This window comes from Ciconia boyciana, chromosome 1 (assembly GCF_034638445.1).
Source record: "Ciconia boyciana chromosome 1, ASM3463844v1, whole genome shotgun sequence".
NCBI lineage: Eukaryota > Metazoa > Chordata > Aves > Ciconiiformes > Ciconiidae > Ciconia > Ciconia boyciana.
Window position 1 is genome coordinate 75,593,137 of NC_132934.1, and position 16,201 is coordinate 75,609,337.

Genomic DNA, 16,201 nt, shown 5'->3' on the forward strand with positions numbered 1-16,201 from the left:
GTACCTAGTGCATTGGCATTTTCAGAGGATGTAGGTGAGTGAATGACTCATTTATGCGTCCTGACTGTGTGTAGGCATCAGAAAGGCACAGAAGAGAGAAGCCTACCAAGATGGAAACCATTCCCACAGAGCTCTAGTGGCACTCACATGACTAGCTCTCCTCTTCATTCCTAGCTACCAGTACAATGTTTAATTATTTTAATCTATCCTTCTTCTAAATAATATTTTTTCACTTGCCGTCAGGGTGGCAGACAGTCCAATAGAAAACCAAAACTATCCCATGAACTTCTTTTGGAACACTTCTGATACATTCTACTGGCTGGACTGCACAAAAATGGAAATGTACTCATGGAAACATGGGTTTATTTACCTCACTGTCCTGTTTTCTTTCAAGTGTACAGAAGCTGAATGAGTTTCTCCTGAGTGATGAGATTGGAGATGACAGCTGGAGAGGTGGGGACAGCTCTGTAGCTTATGAATCCTGTAAGAAGCACACAGGACTTGTAAGTTCTGTTTTATGACACTGAGTTTCAAAGCAGAGAGGCCATAAGGCCCTGTACAAGGCCAATGGACTAGCTGGTAGGGCTCGGGAGTTTTGGCTTCTAGCCTGACCCTAACATTGCCCAGTTTTGCCTCTTCTAGGTCAGGATCTCTGTGTTTCTATGACATGAAGGATCCCCAAACACATTTAAGCATTGCTGAGGTGCCAGTAGTAATGAAAACCCCATAACACACCAACACATTTACACATGGTTCAAATTCATCCTTCTCAGTTTTTATAAAAGGCCCAGGTGCATTTCCTGTGGTTATAGGGTTTGTATGGTATATTTCCAGTACAACCCATCGTATGTTGGGCATCTTTAGGTAGGATCGATTCCTGCTCTGGGAAATTCAGAATTGGAGGTGGGAAAAGCAACACCAAACTTTGTGAAATAGGAATTAATTCCAAAATGCTGCTTCTGGAGTGCTAAACATATAATGAATTTGAGTAAAATTTGAGGGCAAAAAAACCCCAAGGGAGATTATTTGGAAAAAGATATTTTTTCATTTTTATGTTTTTCAACTGTTTCAAACTGATTATATCATTTGAAATGTGACTGAAACTTGAAGACAGCAACAGAAAGAAAGAATTAACACAAAATAAGTTTTATTTTGAGCTGAATTAAATTAGTTTGCCAACCCGAAACAACATTTTTCTTGTTTTTCTGGCTTAACAACTATAACAAAGGAAACAAAAATGAAATTGTTTCAGCATTTATTTTGCTTCTCTTGTCCACCTTTTGCCCAGCCCTATAGAGAGAAACAGACAAAGTCTAGATGATAAGGAGAGGGAAAAATAAAGGTAATATCTGTAAAAGTTAAATCATTCACTGTAGACAGCCCAGCTCTAAAGAATCACTAAGATTACGCCGATTCAGCTCAATACAGTGACGCTTACAAATACCACGGGTAGCTCTGAATGAGTTCGCTCCATGATCACTATTATGCATTAGTGAAGTACTCTGCACAAGCTAATTTGATATGCTTCTCACTCCTGCAGCTATTCTGCTTCCAAGAACCAAACTGGTAACTCTGCATGTCATTACACTTTTACTGACACAGCTTTGTTTGGAGCTACCTCAGGTAGGGCAGACTTACCTAGTGGTTCGAGGAGGATGATGGAGCTGAAATTTGGGATGGTTATGCATGGGAAACAAAAAATCAGATATTTCCTGTGCTTTAGTTAGGGGTGTTTAAAACATTACAATATGTGCATCACAGTAGTATGTCTATTATCACACATATTTCTGGTTTCTTCTTGTGACCTAGAATGGTGGGAGGAAAGGGAATGGATTGTCTATTTTATAGGAAATCAAATGCTGTCCTCTCTTGAGAATTCCAACTTTTCTCCTTTCTTCATTTCACTATGTAGCACACCAAGGCCATCAACAGGAGGCAGCCTTTGAGGTATCAGCTTGAAAGCTATGAACAGCCAACAAGCAAGCAAACACGTCCTGTGGAGATAGATGATATCGCAATCAAGGTGGTTTGAAAACATTGTCTCATTCTTTATGAGGAGCAGGTCCTCCTGCAACAGTACCAGATAGTGCCAAATTTCTGCTGTTCTTCCAAAGGCAAATTGTCCGTTGCAAGAACAAGCCCTTAAATAAATTAGCACCTTAGCCAAAAATAAAGCGAGAAGAATTTGCTTCAGACCAGCTCTTTATAGTGATTCCCTGTCCTTTCAGGAAACAGAGGCATCACGAGTCTAAAGGAACAAAACCTAGATAATGTGATATGCAGAAATTAATATAGATTTTTTAGACTTTCCCTTCATGCACTTCTCTTTCACTCTTAGAACCAAGATCAAAACTTTTGAGTAATTTTTTGACATTTATTATGACTTGTCATTTATTATAACATTATTTTAAGTCATGTTGGCCAACTTTTCCCCACATATGTGCTCGGTGCAAAGAATGTTTCATGGCCCTGTCAACTCCAAAGAAAGTATGCACAAAAAGGCTAGGGTCCACTGGGGAACATTTTTCTTATGTCCAGCATAAACCTTGTGAATATTCAATTTGTACTTTGGGAATATGTTCACAAGGGGCCATACATCTCAATATGCAGAATGATTTATTCCTTGATAAGCTATGCTATTTAGATTGTCACCTGTAAGGTCTTGTGATCGTTATTCTTAGTCTTTAAAGTTATACTTGCTAGAATAAAAGTATGTGGTAAATAGAGTTCAACTCAAGATCATCCCTTTATTGCATTTCATACAGTGTATATATTTGTGTCTATAGCTTTTCTTATTCACAAACTTTTCTGAGTTTGTCAATCTTTACTAACCTAACTTGCTTTTTTTGTGTATGAGCATACCTCACCATGTCTATTAATCACAGATTTAATTTAGTAACATATTTTAAATCCAAACTAGACATTCTATTTTTTTTTCCCCTCATATAATTATGTATCTGACATGTGGTAATTGTTTTGTAGGTGACCAATGGGTACTTTTCATGGGGAAGTGGTTTAGCTACATTGTCCAACATAAACATCAGAATCCCAACAGGTAGGATAAATGCACACCTTAAACATGAAATATGTAATAGCAAATTGCTACTAATTCCATTTCTTGATGTTGTGAAAAGCACAAAACCACACATTTAGGTTTTTATAAGAAAAAATGAAGGTTAAAAATGTATACAAGGTCATGAACTGTATTAGTCATATAGCTATATCATTAACCTAAAGTACTATAAATAAGCAAAAATGTACATGGTTTTTATATACCTATATAGTTTATATAGTTTTTATAATAGCAGAAACAAAGTCAAGAGTAAGAATAAGTATGAAAAAGATGGTTGCAAAAAAAATCATTATTATTTTTAATAGACAAATTAAAAAAAGAAAGAAGGAGAACTCCAGACTCATTCAAACTAAGGGTCCATCTAATTCAGTATTCTATTTCCAGCAGTGGCTACCAGTGGGTGCACAGGGACACAGCAGTCATATATTATACTTCTCCTACCATTCTTCAACATTACAGTCTCCCAGTTCACAACTATTTTAATCTCAGAGAATTCCTTGAGCTTCTCGCAGTTTGTCTGTCAAGAAATCCTCAATGAATTTCTCTTTCAATTAATTTCTCTCTGTCCAGATGAGGTCCTGTCATTTCTTGCATCCTCAATGTCTTTTGGCTAGGACTTTCACAGGTTTACAAAACATTGATTTGTTTTGAAAGACTTACATAGCAAGTGTGAAAACTAGAAAATTAGTAGTAGTAGTAGCAGCACTGTCTGTTGGTATTTCATGTCATTAAATAGTCTTATATTTTATTTCTATATCCTATAAACTGCTTAGTTTTAAAATAGCTTATTACATTAGGTTGACACATCTTTGATATCAGATATCACATAGTTATTAAGTAATTCCAAAGTACTATATGTAATTCCAAAGACCATATAATTTGTTTCACTGTAGCATTAGGTGTCCTATACATGGATAAACACTTCTTTGTGCTGGCCCAGTGCAACATACAACACCAGCAGAAGGCCTTTGCTCCAAGGAGTTTACAATCTAAGGCCATGGGTTCACAAGGTGGGTGAGCCAGTCTAAGATTTTACCTCCTTTGGAAGGAATGAGATCATTAACTCCCCAGCTGGTGTGAAGCTTACCTGACAAATGCACTAGCTAGCACACTTAGTGAGTTCAGTTAATTAATGGGAAGATCTGAGAAGCACCATTGCCACTACAGAGTAGGACTGAAGGTAGGAAAGTGGTAGTGGGGGAAGGAGGAGTACAGCAAAGCAGAAAAGAGTAATGGATCTTCTTTCAGTTGCAGTCACTTTTTAGATTGGCTCAAATTTTCATGGAACCACAGACTGAATAATCGCTTCCCGCTTTATATCATTTGACCCTAAATAACTTCCATAAAGTAACACACTCCCATACAGTGTATGATAATACCTGTCAAAGCAATAGTCTCATTCCTTTGGAGATTAGTGTGTACTTGTACTGTCCATTAGTATTGTCCATGTACTGTCCATGTATATTTCCATAGATGAGTACATGTAATATTGCCCATTTACGTAGTGGATGCTAACAAATTTAACCAACTATTTCAAGTGCTCTAGAACTGGATCTAGTTGGGCTTGTGGACTTGAGTAGAATTGGGTTTTTTCTTTTTTGAAAATCTGTTATTATTATCATCATAGGTCAGATGACAATGATTGTGGGTCAAGTTGGCTGTGGCAAGTCATCACTTCTCCTTGCTATATTGGGAGAGATGCAGACGCTGGAGGGAAAAGTTCACTGGAGCAAGTATGTTTCATATAGCTATTAATTGATGTATTCATTTAAGAAGGAGGTAGTTGGGTTCTGCTGTGAGAAATGTAAACTTCATGTCTCAGAACTGCATGTTAAATGATTATCATCACCCAGATCCTCTCTGGAAGGCATCACCTGCACACTTATGAAGAATTTTCATTGCTCCTCTGTTCATGGTTCAGAGCGGACTGCCTCAGGAAAGGAAAGAGGATAGTCTGATGATTAATATCTAATATATTAGCCCTAGCAAATGACCTGAATAGAAAGCATATACTATTGCTGTTATCCAATAGTCTTCAGCGGTGGGAGTCAGCTCTGGATTTACGATACTCACTATAATTGAAGTCAGCATTGCTATGCTGCTACTGTACGCACCTGTGAAAGCATGACAGGCTGGAGCTTCTTCAGCCAAGTGGTATGTGTGGGGTACCAGCATACAGGAAAGGCTGTCTTTCCCACTTAATGATGCTGCTGTTAGCAGAAAAAAAAGTTTATATAATAACCTGAGAGCAATGCTTTTCCCCTTCCCTGGTAACTGCACAAGCCTTGCCTATGGAAGTCAGTGTTACTCTTCACAGAAATACGTTCAGAAAGCAGCCTGAGGACACCAAAAACCTAAAGACTAAAGGCTCTGAAGAAGCTGTTGCTGAAGAGGGAACTGCTAGTGAGGTCAGGCCTCGGGATCCACATGGATTCAGACCCTGTGAATGAGAACTTCTTATGGAGACTAGGTGGGGCAGCAATCACTCTTCCAGCCTAGGCAGGGCAGAGGCTGTGGAAGGGATGTGCTCTAACTCCAAGACTTGTTCTTTGATCTTAAAGATCAGTTCTGTATCCTTAAAACTACCAAGCCAAACTCTTCTTAATTAGCTTTTTGAGGAGAAAGGGTGGATTTTGTCACAGAGACCAATACTTTGTTGCCACATCCCTTGAATAGTAACCTCCTTTATCATCTTTTTCTTACAGCAATGTTGCAGGCTGGATATTTTTGCTTTCCTGTGTTAGTATGTGTGGCATTTTTTGTTCCCCAGCCATATTTCACTGTCTGCTATTCTAAACATATGATCTCACTGGAGTAGCAGGTACAGTTGGAGCCAAGGCAAGACTAACTATAGTTTAATTATATGTGAGTTTAAGCTTTGAAGGAAGAAGAATATGTGACTTAACACAGTTAATTTCTTTGGGACATACAATGGAGATTTTGACTTCACAATCAGGCATTTTTTCTCTGAGTAGTTTAAGAAAATACAAGGATTGGGTAGAGTGTACCTTGAAATTATTCTTACAATTGTTTTCAAAGATATATTTGAGAAAGAATCAAATTTGTCCTAGAGAAAGATATGGAATCTTAGGAAGATCAGACAAAAAGAGAAATCTTAGAAAGATATTAGAGAAAGATTATGAAATACTATTTAAGCTTCATGTTGTTCAAGAGGGATTAAGATCATATTGTCAGTTGATTAGCAGTCTGTACATAATCAAACAGCTAACTCAGGTTTTAGCAAGCATCTCAGGCCTTGCTGAGTGACTTTTTTTCATTGCAAACTATAATGTGGTACTGTGATATAGCTGATGCAAACATGGTTATGTTTTGCTGATAATTTCAGACTGCCTGACAGACAGATGAATACAGAAGGATACTTCAGGTATTTAACTAAGTGGATCCTATACTTTACAAAACCATAATAAAGGTCCTATTTACTCTCTTAAATCCCTTTCCATGTGATTCCACATGCATGACTAACGCAGCTACTGATCCAGGGATGAAATGCAGGCTAGGTGAATTTCCCAACAAATTCAGGTATAACAACAACACAGTAATAGTAATGATGGATCAAATTTCAGCCGCAGTTATATTGGGGTAATCCTGCAATGCATCATTGTGAAAGCCCATCATGGGGCTTGAATATCTTGTGGCTGTTGTGGTTGGCTGCAGTGAGAGCTGTCTGTCCTACTTCCAGGGTTGTCACTGGTTTGGGATCTTAGGGAAAGAAAGCATGTTATTGTATGTTTCTATAAGAGATCTTGGCCAGGGCAAATCTTATCGGCCAGATCTCAGTTCTTCCCAGTTATACGACACATGCCTCAGATACATTAAAAACCTTAGAGATGGAACTGGCTTTTTGTTTTCCCAGTGAGCAATTGGCTAGAGTCTTCTTAAACACTGAAGCATGAGGCTAGCCGGATGCAGTGATTCAGCTGAGCCTGTTTCAGATCTGAGTTATAAACTATTAAGTCTATACAGACACATATATTCTCCTCATCCATACCAAGCCAAACAGTCAGAACCATCTTCTCAGACCACCAGGCGAAGAAGAGTGGCTAAGTGGAAGCCCTTCACTTGGTATACCTTTTCTGTACATTGAACTGGTTTCTGTGCAAACAGGTCATTGGGTACTAAGTGAAAAACATGGGAAACACAACAATTATAAAAGCAATCTTCCTAAATGGCCTGTTCTGCCCTCAAGCTATGGAAGGCTTCAAGAAAAATTAGGAAAAGTCAGTGTTCCTCTCAGAAGGATTACAAGTACAACTACTTACCAAAAGGTTGCAACCACAGTGACTCATTGAAAACACTGAAGGGCATTATCCACTGGTGGATAAATGGTTGGCCAGATAAATGTCAGTAGCCAAAGTCAGCATACCTGCTAGCGCTGCTGTGCTGCTACGGCTGGTTGCAGGGATGGGAATAAATTCCTCCAAACTGCTGGATAGTATTTGTGCAGATGATCAGTCCTTGTCTTGCCTCAAACCCCTTGCCTATATTAGCAGAGGAAATTGTTCTTTCCACCATTATAGTGGTATCCTAGAGATTTTGTATCCCTTTTTTCTCCTCCATTTTCATTTTGTAAGCTGAGGGAATCTGGGCCTGGTTAGAGATGCGTTAGTCTATTTTAAAATGTCCAGAGTTAGCATAAAAGTTATCCAAACTTCGACAAGGTCTCTTTTTTACTTTTCCTTAAAACCTTGATTTAAATTAATTTCTGCATTATTTCATCTTATATATTCAAAATCTTAAAAAAAAATAACTAATCAATCTAATCAGTTTGCTCTTTCCTACCATTTCAGACTTGAACTCACCACACCCCATTTTGGGGAATACATATATTTTTATAGTACAGAATAAAAATCAGTATAAATAGCCACATTTCAATTAATACAGAAATTAGAGCAAAGATTACTAATCCCAGTGGGCAAATAAAATATTCTTTTTAGAAACCTCAGGAGCTTCAGTTTCAGCCTACTCCCATGCCCTGCAATCGCATCACGCTTTCAGATTCAGTAGAGTAATAAAGTACAAGACTGAATATTTAATCCCCATGTTTGTGAAGGCCCCAGTTCAGCAAAGGTCTTATAGGTGTTTATTCATGGGATTATTAGTGAATGTGGGCTCTCATAGAAATCTTAACTCATAATTTGGGAGAACTAAAGTGTATTTGTCAAGCTAAGCATGGAATAAAATTTCTAACCAAGGAAGAAGATTTTAAGAAACTGAGATCCTAAAATTAGTCCTTGCTCATTCACATGATCTATTTGATTATAATGGCAAGCATATTAAATCTGGTATGGAATTGCAAGGGGTCTTGCAAGGCCTGTGCCCAGTTTTTTTTAAATTGTACTTCAGCGGGCACTACCAGACATATGCATGAAAGCATTATCCCTTTCTCTACCATTGCAATGCTCTGCTGATAGAAGTTTGGGGTTTTTTAATAGAGGAAATTCAGGTTTTCTTCTGTTTTGTTTGGTTTGACCTAATTTCTGACCTCTTTTTAATCTCTCATTAGACTCCATCTTTTGCTTCCTTGTAACTTTTTTCCATTGTAGAGAAGACTGGAAGCTTCTGAATAAAGGATGAATTTTGGTGAAGCAATGTCTGTTTTAAGCCTCAATTTATGGCTCTCTGACCCTTCTGAGATAACCAAAAGGGCTTATTCACCTCTGATGTAATATCTTCTCGGGCAATTGGTGCACGAAGGAAACACACTGATTGTGCACTTTAGGAGGCATGAATTATCAAAGTTCTTAGAGAGCTGATGTGCAGCACAGAAAGCAACATGTCTCCATCATGGCATTTTGGGAAGATGCTTAATACGTGAGTCTGGCATTACAAGGGCTCTGCTATTAGAATTTTTATGCCCTTTGCCAGACTTGGATCCTCTGCTTATGAGTGCAGCTGCAGTTCCTGGTATCCCAGCAGGCAAGCAGACATTTCTGTCTCAGCAGTAAAATATTACATCTGGAGGATTCGTAGGCTTGGGAGGGAGGATTTGTTTGCTTGGGTTCTTTTTAAGTCAGGCAAATAACACATTAATATCATTTTTCTAGTGACTTCTAATGTCTGTTTCCGTTTACCTGGCATAAACTTACTCTTAGGTTTTGCACTTTGCAGTGATGTGTCGCCATGCCTGGACATGAGCACCATCGCTGGTCCAGAACTGCTTTGACTGCCATTCCATGCCCTCAACACTGTTAATAAGTCAATTAACAAACAGAGGGAGCTGCAAAATCATTCATGTCATTATTGCCATTGCATGTTCTTCAAAATGTATTTCATGGATATGATCCTTATGACGTTGAGGTTGACAAGAAAAGCCTAGGTGTTGTAGTGCATGGCTTGATGCAGCCTTACTGCTATAAACAGGTTCAAAATCTGTTCTGATGCAAAAATGTGTTTGTACCTTGCAAAATCATATGTACAAAGCTTATCTTCACTCTGGGAGAAATTTGACATTAGTTACCAACTTTTGCAGGTCATTGGCAGAACTGTGCGGAGAAGCTAACTTATTGCTTGTCAATCTTTTATAAGCCCAGGCAATATTAAGAATTTCATTTTTAATAGGTTTTACAATACACTTTTCATTTTTAATACATTTTCTAGCAACATAACTTGCCTGTTTAGCCACTACACACTATAGATATGAAACTGTTGTATTTAGAAAAGTTATATACTTTTAATCAGACCTTGTTTATTTTCCCTTTAAGAAAAAAAAAACCCAAAGTAATGGTGAGTTCTTAAAATACGTACTTAAGGCCAGTTTCCCTGTATAGAAAACTTGCACAAAATGTTATTCTCTATATTTCCTGCTTACTAAATGTCATTTACCATAACTTACAGTGTAAATGAAACTGAACCTTCTTTTGAAGCATCCAGAAGGTATTATTTCTGTTTTTAGTGTGTCATGATACACTCATTCATTTCTTCAGAATTTCCTCAAACCTTCACCTTTGTACCCTTCAGTCATCTCTGTGTTTTCTTACCATGTTGATAATAATTTACCGTAGGATTTACTGACAGATTGTGTTCAATCCAGTGGATCCCAATCTTCTCCAGCCATTGTACCACTACCTCAGTCTTATCTGAAAGATGTTCAGTGCTCCCAGCTCCCATTTGACATCACTGGGAGTTTAGTGTACTCCATATCTTGCAAGACAGGCCCTCTAGATGTAAGACAACATTTTGTGTACCCTCCCATGTGCTTGCACGTTTTCTGATCACCACTGGGTTTTGTGTTCCTTGTAACCCAGCTTGACAGCTGTGTGATGGAGCAGGGCACACAGAGTGCAAAGGGAACCGGCTGTGCTCCAGCTGAAGTCAAGCGGTGACTCCACCTCTGGCTTCAGCAAAAGGGCCTGCAGGTTTAAAAGAAGGACAAGCTAAACTAAAAACACATCATAAATGATAGAGAAGTAGTGGCACACAATAGCTGTGGTTGGGAGCCGCACCATGATTTGCTACCTGATAATCCTGAGGACATATTTCATACTAGTGCATACTGAACTGCTAAAACTCCTAAAAATTTTGGGATACTACTGACTGCTTCTAACCAGCTATTTCTCATACCCTAGCACCCTCTCTCTCAATAGCAAATCCTAGATGCTTACATACAAAGCTATATCAAATGTTTGGTTTGAAGCAATATCATCAAAGAGACTGAGAAGGAGGATAAATGTTCAGATCCACAAGCCAGTATCAGTTCACATCTCCTTCCTCACACATCTCGGGCATCTCAGAAAAATGTCTGAAATTACATGACCTTTTTTGCCATACATAGGCAAACCAGCCAGAAGTAAAGAACATTCATACCCCTATTGTACACATCTCATTAGGTATTTAGACACGTTTAAAGTACATCTAATAAGTACTTGGGAGACTGTAGTGATTCCTTCCCAATCTGTATTGAACTGTTCTCTTTTCCAATATCATGTCAGTCCACTGAGGATCTAATAGACTTAAAGGAAAAAAACATTCACTGAGAAAAAAGTATTTCATGTACATGGCCACATAAAATAATCTAAAACTTCAGAAAGCAGCAAGTCCAGTGTCCTGATGCCACTTGAACGGTGCCTTTTCACTACCTGTTTTGACGTTAGAGAAAAAATACCAAATAACTATTCTTGTGAAAATTTAATAATTTGGTTATTTATAATTTGTCTTCGGATTGAAACTGCAGTTACTAAACTGAGGTAGGTACCAGCCATTTACAGTAGAATAGTATACAACCTAGAGTGTAGATTTTGCCATCGGGGAGAGAGTGGGTGCTGTTCTAACAAAAGCATCTAATTTAAAATTCTTCCCTTCACTTTTGTAACAGTTGCTTTGCCTATGTGTTTCCCTGGATTTTTATGAATGCAGATTCATAAAATTAATTTTAAAAAACCCTGATTCTCAGCCATTTCATAATGTGGGTGCTTTGCTTTTTACTAATGCTCTTTATCTGTCTACAGTAGAAACAGATACTCAGTGGCTTATGCAGCTCAGAAGCCGTGGCTGCTGAATGCAACTGTGGAGGAGAACATTATCTTTGGGAGCCCATTTAATAAACAGAGGTAAATATCAACCCCCTTGCAAAAACACCTGGCAGCTTCTTTTAAAGAGGTTTTTGGCTTCTCCTTCTGGAGGAAGTTTGTAGATTCTGAAAAATATCAATGCACATTAACCCTGGGGTGGATTTAGCTAACCTGACTTTAGCCATCTCAAAGGAAGGTTTCTGTTTTAAATTAGTCTTTCAAGGCTCCACCTCTAACCAGAGTGCATGTCTAAGATGTTTGTGAGAAATCACACAGCGGCAGTGGCTCTCCATGGAATACAGCGGAAGCCATATGTGTATTTTTCAAGCAGCTAAAGATAGGTGAGATGAATCCCATCTTTGGAGAGTACTGACATGTTTTTGTTTTGTTTAATGCAGCCTGAGGTTGCCAGAGGACTCTGGAAATAGGGATACTAGGCATGTTTCCACCGAGTTTAATCCTGCTGTGAGCAAGTTACTGGAGCAGCCACTTTACAAAAACACTGCATGTATGAAGATGGGGTGCCTCAAAGAAATAACCTTAATTCTTCCTTTAGAAATACAGGAGAAGGGGGTGTGAAAGCTGAGGAGCACAGCTTTTGTTGTGCTTATCCAGCACTTGCTTCTTGTGTCCTTCTAAAAGGTCAGCTAACAAATGCAGTGGAAAAAGTGACCTGACTTAAGGAAAACAAATTGCTGATGTTTACAAAGGCAACACTCTCTTTGTTTTAAGTTATTAAAAATACATCCCATTCCTCTCAGTGTGTGCTTTGTTAAGATGTATGACTCCGTTCCCACTTAATAAAACTTAGCAATGACCAAATATCTCAAAATACAGATAAACATCTAAAATTTCAGGGACGAGATTCTTCAGCTACTGCATCCATCAGCCTAACTTCACTCATATCAAAGGGGCAAGGCTGAATTACACCACTCCAATAGTCTGATTCCAGCTGCTTAGTAGCAGATCACCTGCGATACCCCACAGACCTAGAAATCTCACAACAAATTTCAACTTTTTGCAAGTGGGTTCCTGATTCTGGCAAGATCAGAAACACTGTAAGGATCCTTTGTCCTGTAATATCACACTGAAGTAAATGAAGAGGCACCTAAAGGGCAAAGAATAATAACTCATTGGAAAATGGCTTCAAATACTCCGGAGTCCAGCAAAACAGCTCTGTGATAGGGAGGAATGTACTCAATAATTTACGTAATTGAATCTTTAAAAAGTAGGTTTGCCAATAAAGATCTCTAATAAATATGAGATTTTTTACAATGCTTAGTTTACAACGCTCCATGATTAGTTGCTGAATAATCATTTTGTCCTACTTATTTTTGCAATTATCCAACCATCATAGAGCCATAATAACTTAGCAGTGAATTTGAGCTGGAGGTTTTGTGTTAGCAGAGTAAGCGGCTGGTTAAATAATTGCAGTGACCGTGTTGTTTTTACAGGTACAAGGCTGTTACAGATGCGTGCTCTCTGCAGCCTGACATTGACTTACTGCCATTCGGTGATCAGACAGAAATTGGAGAAAGGGTAAATAATATGAATGCTTTTATGTCTGCTTAGCCTATGTATTAAGAAGGAGCTCTCTGATGTCACTCAGACAGATCTAGTCTGTGGCTTTACTGGGCTGCCAGCCTAGTAAATAATTGTAATTCACCAGGGGTTACTGCAAAAAAAGTTGAAAACTTTTTTCCTTCTTCAGCTGTTTCTCAAATGGGATTTGTTTGATCAAAGTCTCCTATGTTTTGCTTGCAGAATTTGATGCTAGTATTGGTCGCATTTTTCAATCTAAGAAGCCTACTGTGCTTAGAGAAGCTTTTCATAATTTACATTTACCCACGATTAGTTGCTGAATAATAATTTTTCTTCTGATATTATATGAGGATTATGCTTGTTTATCAACAGGATTAGCATTTTAACTAAGCTTTTTATTTTTATTGTAACTCTGTACAATTGTAAGAAATCACATTTCCAAAGTCCTATCATAATGTTTATTCAAAGATGCATATTTCTGATCCATTATACTCATTAGGGGATTAATTTAAGTGGCGGCCAACGACAGAGAATCTGCGTAGCTCGAGCACTCTATCAGAACACCAACATTGTCTTCTTGGTAAGAATTTTCTTTTTCACATGGAGCATGGAAAGTTAGTAATAAAACTGCCATTCCTTATATTTAGCTTTAGAAAAATTTATGTTAGATTTAGAAAACTATAGGGACTTGTATTCAACTCCAAATCCAAATTATAGAGATAGGAAATAAACATCCACCAGAGGCAGCATCAAAACATACTGGGAGACTGATGAAGGTGGGATTTCCTACAGAGATTAACACTGGAAGAGTAGAACAGATTGTCTAACTTCTGCTCGCTCTCAGTGGTGACCTACTATCAACATAGTCCCACTGAAATCAGCAGGACTTCTGATAAGGAAAAGCACCATAATGCAACTACTTGTGAGCAATGAACAGACTGAGGTTTCAGCACTCTCCCGCAGAGTGCTGTGGATTTGAACAAACTCCCGTCTCTGTTACTAATTTCAAGGCATGTCAGGAATTTCAGGAGGCTACTGCTCATGAAGGTGCTATTTGAGCCTTTTCAAAATTAACCAGGGACTTCTGTTCTTAGAGAAAAAGTGTTTGCATATTAGTATCCTTATCTGAATGTTGTCTTGTTGCTAGCCACACTCACTCAAAGTGAAGACCAAGCACATCTGCAGTTTAGTTTGGAGGAAATTAGAACAATTCCTAACTCTGCTTTATCTTTCCCGTGCCAGTTTCCCATCAAAATTCGGCCCAAGCTTGGCTGTGGATCCTGGTGTTTTCTAATTTGGATGGGAAATTTCAGTTCTGGTGTTCCTGATCAGGATTACTCCACGCTGCCAGTGTGGCATCAGCACTGCACACATCTAAACACAAAAAATTAACTGAGTCCATTGCTATGAACTGAAGAGCAATGAATTCTAGTTCACTGTTTTGTAGTGCAGCCCTCTGACTAGGTCTTAGTCATTAAAGAGAGATGGAACATTAGTAATGGCAGATGCTTTCTATTTTAAAAAAACTCTTGAAAGAAATAAAACTAATTTTTGTATCTTTTTCTAATATTTTTTAATTTGATTTGATTGCAGGATGACCCATTCTCTGCACTGGACATTCACTTAAGTGATCATTTAATGCAGGAAGGGATTTTGAAGTTTCTGCAAGAAGACAAGAGGACTCTTGTTCTGGTGACACATAAGTTACAGTATCTACCACATGCTGACTGGGTAAGAGAACAGATACCATGATGTAGATTTGCTAATGATGAATGTACACTTGAAGTTAGCAGCATAACGCTTGATGCGATCACTACTTTTCTCTGTAATAGGATCCCTCTTTCTTAATTCCGTATGTCACGTGGCTAACTGCCACTTTACATAACATGGATTTTATAGTAGAAGGAACAATTTTATTTTTACATTATTTGTGTAGGTTTTTTTGATTGAAAGCCACTGGAGAATTATGACTTAATTGCAAATATGACTATTACTTATTATGTCTTGTCCATGCTTTTTACAAGTACAGGTAAGCATGGCTTATAGAAATTTCAGTTTATGAGCTGTGTCAACAAACTTAAAAAGTTATTAATAAAATATTGAATAAAATGAACACAGAAATTTGCATAATGGTAATCTCACCAATACTGAGACATGTCTGGTAGGATCCAGGTCCGTGATTATGGTATCTATGTTGCTGAGCAGACCTATTGGATGCTTTCTCCCCTAGATCATAGCAATGAAGGATGGAATGGTGCTTAGAGAAGGGACACTAAAGGATATCCAAAACAAGGATATTGAGCTATATGAACACTGGAAAACTTTGATGAATCGCCAAGATCAAGAATTGGAAAAGGTAAACAGGAGCATTTGGGCAGGGATGACCTTCCTGAAAAGGAATATTTTTTGGTTAATTTCTAAAAAAAACCAAACCATGTCAGAAAGCAAGTTTTAAACTAGACATTAGGGAAAAAACACATGAACTATAAAGAACTTTAAGGACCATAATAGATTGTCTAGGAAGTGTGTGGTATATCCGTCATGGGTGGTTTGTAACATCCTTTTGAAATGCAGTGCATAACTGATCCTTTGCTGGGGCAAGGATCGGAATAAGAGACTTCCTGAAGTATCTCTTAGCCTTTTATTCTGTTATTGCCATGAGCATTTAGGATTCTCTAAAGACTATTTTTGAAGTTTTTATCATTCCAGAAGAGAGTAAATGAAAGAATGGAAGAAAGAGAGAGGGAAGAAAGGACGAGGCCGGATTTTCTGAAAGATAAATGCTAAAATACTGTGCTTTTGCATTCTGTGAGCTGAATCATCGGAACAGTCTCTTTGAGGTTACTGTTGGTGCTACCACAATGGGGACAGCTAAGCTCTCAAATTAATAAATAAGTTTTCTTATTACAGGATATGGAAGCTGACCAGACTACTCTTGAGAGAAAAACTCTTAGAAGGGCCATGTACCCCAGAGAATCCAAATCACAACTGGAAGATGAAGATGAAGGTGTGTTTTATCATTTCACTTTATTTATTCTATTACCATGTATCATTGCCT

General features: G+C 38.0%; 1 protein-coding gene across 10 annotated transcripts in view; it reads left to right on the top strand.

Annotated features, from left to right (window-relative positions):
• Positions 1–16,201, top strand: part of ABCC9 (ATP binding cassette subfamily C member 9) — a 97,878-nt gene that overhangs the window by 54,846 nt on the left and 26,831 nt on the right. For 7 of the 10 annotated variants that reach the window (XM_072875124.1, XM_072875145.1, XM_072875113.1 and 4 more), the window contains 12 exons: positions 395–503; positions 1,913–2,023; positions 2,983–3,055; positions 4,701–4,806; positions 6,420–6,458; positions 9,929–9,967; positions 11,539–11,640; positions 13,056–13,140; positions 13,643–13,723; positions 14,737–14,874; positions 15,374–15,499; positions 16,054–16,150. In XM_072875124.1, coding sequence (XP_072731225.1) covers positions 395–503; positions 1,913–2,023; positions 2,983–3,055; positions 4,701–4,806; positions 6,420–6,458; positions 9,929–9,967; positions 11,539–11,640; positions 13,056–13,140; positions 13,643–13,723; positions 14,737–14,874; positions 15,374–15,499; positions 16,054–16,150 — 1,106 coding nt within the window. The remainder of the gene's footprint in view (positions 1–394; positions 504–1,912; positions 2,024–2,982; positions 3,056–4,700; positions 4,807–6,419; positions 6,459–9,928; positions 9,968–11,538; positions 11,641–13,055; positions 13,141–13,642; positions 13,724–14,736; positions 14,875–15,373; positions 15,500–16,053; positions 16,151–16,201) is intronic. The other 3 variants (XM_072875180.1, XM_072875189.1, XM_072875198.1) reach the window with 3 other exon arrangements.